The sequence below is a fragment of the Lucilia sericata genome, unplaced genomic scaffold (genome assembly GCF_015586225.1).
Source record: "Lucilia sericata isolate MDLA Ls3-8-SP2 unplaced genomic scaffold, ASM1558622v1 Contig002076F_arrow, whole genome shotgun sequence".
Lineage (NCBI taxonomy): Eukaryota > Metazoa > Arthropoda > Insecta > Diptera > Calliphoridae > Lucilia > Lucilia sericata.
In genome coordinates this window covers 3,466-8,158 of record NW_023995929.1, presented here as the reverse complement: position 1 = coordinate 8,158, position 4,693 = coordinate 3,466, and the positions used below count along the sequence as shown (strand labels likewise).

General features: G+C 33.0%; 1 protein-coding gene and 1 pseudogene across 1 annotated transcript; one reads left to right on the top strand and one right to left on the bottom strand.

The window, feature by feature from the left end:
- Positions 1-726: 726 nt before the first annotated feature.
- LOC119613344 (histone H2B-like) lies at positions 727-1,146 on the bottom strand. The gene has a single exon (XM_037969364.1). It carries the CDS (start codon positions 1,088-1,090, stop codon positions 740-742), a length of 351 nt encoding a protein of 116 aa, XP_037825292.1. The 5' UTR covers positions 1,091-1,146; the 3' UTR covers positions 727-739.
- A 2,606-nt stretch (positions 1,147-3,752) lies between these two features.
- LOC119613345 lies at positions 3,753-4,146 on the top strand (annotated as a pseudogene).
- Positions 4,147-4,693: the final 547 nt, after the last annotated feature.

The window sequence follows — 4,693 nt, the reverse complement described above, 5'->3', positions numbered from 1 at the left end:
TAATGAAATAAGTTCCCAAATTTAGGGAGTTATTTCATTTTTGTTTTGGGGAGTTATTTCATGACGCCCAAAAATTATAAAAAACCCCCAAATTTTACGAAAATCCCCAAATCCTTCCCCACGAAAATCGGTCCCCAAATAAATGTTGAAATTCCCAATTTGGGGACAAATCCCCACATCTGGCGACACTGACTTCACCTAAATTAAAAATTAAGTATCGATAACACCCTTGCTCTAAAATAGTAAAAATTCATACCATTTTCATTAAAATTGTCAAATTCACAAACCAACACAGTTTGGTTTGTGAACATGATAAATAAAATCAAATTTTGTCAGTTATAAAATTTGAAAGCAAATTTGAAATAAAATACTGTTTCGTTCGTTTTATTAAATAAAAATAATGAACAATTTGTCAATAATCACATTTTTTTATTATGTAATGAAAAATTACATGTTTGAAACAATAAATGACTCTTTTTAAATGTATTTTGTGGCCTTGAAAATGGCCTTTTGTAATAATAAAAAAAGAATCAAACGGAGATAAAAGTAAATTTACTTAGAACAGGTATATACAATAAAAATAATGAAATTTTTTACAATAATCACAATTTTTATTATGTAATGAAAAAATATATATGTTTTAAACAATAAAGAACTCTTTTTAAATGTATTTTGTGGCCCTGAAAAGGGCCTTTTGTAATAGGAAAAAGAATTAAACGCCGATTTAAGTAAATTAAATTTACTTGGAACTGGTATATTTGGTGACAGCCTTGGTATCCTCACTGACGGCATGCTTAGCCAATTCACCGGGCAACAATAGACGACTGGTGATGGTCGAACCTTTATTGTATTGAGCCAAACGAGATGCTTCAGCGGCAATACGTTCAAAAATATCATTAACAAAACTGTTCATGATACTCATGGCCTTTGATGAAATACCAGTATCAGGATGTACTTGCTTCAATACTTTGTAAATGTAGATAGCATAACTTTCCTTACGCTTGCGTTTTCTGCTCTTATCACTTTTACTAATATTCTTTTGGGCTTTGCCAGCCTTCTTGGTTGCTTTTCCACTTGCTTTAGGAGGCATTTTTCACAATTTTAATTTTTAGTAGTTTACACTTCACTAACACTTTTAACACTGTTCACTAATTTTAAAATTCAACTCAATATGTACACATTATATACCTTTTTTGTGTGTACAATATACTGGTTTATTTACTTATTATTGTGTGTAGATAATCAACCCCTAAACGTATTACTAGTAAGCAGAAAAAGTATAAATACTCTATTACTTGTGTGGAAAAGATATTAGTTTTGTGTATTCAGTGCTAAAGTGAAGTGTTAACTAAAAATAATAAAGTGAACAAGTTAGAGTGCTATATTCGGCTGAGCCGAATCTTAAATACCCTCCACCAGCAACTTTTGTATTAATACATTTCTAATTAATAAAATATTTGTAGAAATAAGTTTTCTCATGTCATAAATAGAAAAAACCCAAGATTTAAACATCTTAAATCTACTACAATTCCAAGATTTATTGAACATTAGAAACGCCACTTCCTTTTAAATTTTTATAGCGCCCTAAGATATGCTTTAGCGATATCTAGTATTTGCATGTGTGTGAAAGATTTAAGGATTTTCAAAATACATACATATATATAATTTTGTTCTACACAAATTTATAATGCAAATAGTTAAATACGGTTAAAGCGCTTTTAGGGGCAGGACCTAGTATGAGAAATATGACCAAATATAGACCGATCGTGAAAAATTTTTGAAATAACATTAAGTGATTTTTGCATTACAAAATAGTATTTATGAACAAAAATAGTATTTATTTATATCATTATTTGGTAATGAGTTATGTGCCTTTAAGTGTTTTTCTGAAAGGGACCTTGTATGGGAGCTATGATCAATTATGGATCGATAGGAAAACAATTTCACAGTAATATTTCTCTGTATATGAGCAATATTTCTGCCAAACTTTATATGGATATCTTAATTAAGTAATGAGTTATGCGCGTTTAAGTGATTTTCAGGAGGGGACCTTGTAAGGGAGCTATGACCAATTATGGACCGATCGGAAAAAAATTTCACAGTAATATTTCTGTGCATATGGACAATACTTATACCAAATTTTATATGGATATCTTAATTTAGTAATGAGTTATGAGCGTTTAAGTGATTTTCAGGGGGCACCTTGTATGGGAGCTATGACCAATTATGGACCGATCGGAAAAAAATTTCACAGCAATATTTCTATGCATATGGGCAATACTTATACTAAATTTTATATGGATATCTTAATTTAGTAATGAGTTATGCGCGTTTAAGTGATTTTCGGGAGGGGACCTTGTATGGGAGCTATGATCAATTATGGACCGATCGGAAAAAAATTTCACGGTAATATTTCTATGCATGTGGGCAATACTTGTACCAAATTTTATATGGATATCTTAATTTAGTTATGAGTTATGCGCGTTTAAGTGATTTTCGGGAGGGGACCTTGTATGGGAGCTATGACCAATTATGGACCGATCGGAAAAAAATTTCACGGTAATATTTCTATGCATGTGGGCAATACTTGTACCAAATTTTATATGGATATCTTAATTTAGTAATGAGTTATGCGCGTTTAAGTGATTTTCGGGAGGGGACCTTGTAAGGGAGCTATGACCAATTATGGACCGATCGGAAAAAAATTTCACAGTAATATTTCTGTGCATATGGACAATACTTATACCAAATTTTATATGGATATCTTAATTTAGTAATGAGTTATGAGCGTTTAAGTGATTTTCAGGAGGGCACCTTGTATGGGAGCTATGACCAATTATGGACCGATCGGAAAAAAATTTCACAGCAATATTTCTATGCATATGGGCAATACTTATACTAAATTTTATATGGATATCTTAATTTAGTAATGAGTTATGCGCGTTTAAGTGATTTTCGGGAGGGGACCTTGTATGGGAGCTATGACCAATTATGGACCGATCGGAAAAAAATTTCACGGTAATATTTCTATGCATGTGGGCAATACTTGTACCAAATTTTATATGGATATCTTAATTTAGTAATGAGTTATGCGCGTTTAAGTGATTTTCGGGAGGGGACCTTGTATGGGAGCTATGACCAATTATGGGCCGATCCATAAAATTTTTCCTCTGGAAGAATTCTATTGACATAAGATTTTAATTTGTGAAATTTTGTGAAGATATCGACATTGTGGCAAGTTATTAACAAAAAACCCATTTTCCGGGAATTTGTACTTTTGTATGGGAGGTATATGAAATTGTGGACCGATTCTGGCAATTTTCAGCAGGGATCAAGATCTTGTGCAGAAACGAATATATGGTGATTTCCATGAAATTATCTTGCATAGTTTTCGAGAAAATTATATCATAATGTGTAAAAAATGCTTATTTTTTTCCGAGGTTGTTTTAAATTTTGATTCATAACTTTTCCCGGTGTGAACCGATTTTGCCCATTTGCAATACCAAACAACTTAGGAAAATGAAGAACATTTTGGGTGAATTTGGTTAAACTCTATTGCTTCGTTTTATCGTGAGCGTGTTTTACACAGACAGACGGACAGACGGACATAGCTAAATCGACTCAGAATTTGATAAGGACCCAGAATATATATACTTTGTTGGGTCTCAGATGAATATTTCTTGGTGTTACACACGGAATGACAAAGTTATATATACCCTCTATCACCACTGATGGTGGTGGAGGGTATAAAAATGTCTGGTCGTGGTAAAGGTGGAAAAGTTAAGAGCAAGGCAAAGTCTCGTTCAAATCGTGCTGGTTTGCAATTTCCCGTCGGTCGTATACATCGTTTATTACGTAAAGGCAATTATGCTGAACGTGTTGGTGCCGGTGCTCCAGTATAATTAGCTGCCGTTATGGAATATTTGGCTGCTGAAGTTCTTGAATTGGCTGGTAATGCTGCTCGTAACAACAAAAAGACCAGAATTATTTCCCGTCATTTGCAATTAGCTATTCGTAATGACGAAGAACTGAACAAATTATTATCTGGTGTAACAATTGCTCAAGGTGGTGTTTTGCCAAACATTCAAGCTGTACTTTTGCCCAAGAAAACAGAAAAGAAAGCCTAAATTAATCAAGACTAAAAAAATAACATCAAGAAAATATATACAGACCATCGTATAACAAACAAGTAAGAGTGTTATATTCGGCCATGCCGAATCTTATATACCCACCATCAAATCATCCTTATAAATAAACGTTGATATTATCGATCTATGTTGAATCATATGTCGATATTATTATGAACATCAGGGAAATATTTGGAAGAGGGAAATTAATAAAGGCTTAAGCATGGACCGTGCTCTTCCGAATTAAAAATATTAATTTTGTTTGATCCAATATTTATAACCATAAACTCATACAAAACTTGTTTATGTGAAATTTCATCGCTGTAGTCGCATTTGAGCGTTACAGCCAGTAACGAGCGTTACAGTCACTATCTGAGGGGGACCTTATATGGAGGGTGGGGTCAGTTATTGACCGATCCCCATAAAATGTGATAAATAGTTTTTGGCTAGTACAAAACTTGTTTACGTAGAATTTCACTGCTGTAATAGCATTTTTGAGTCAGTAATGAGCGTTAAAGTAATTTTCCGAAGGGGACCTTATAGGGGGGTATGGTCAATTACAGACT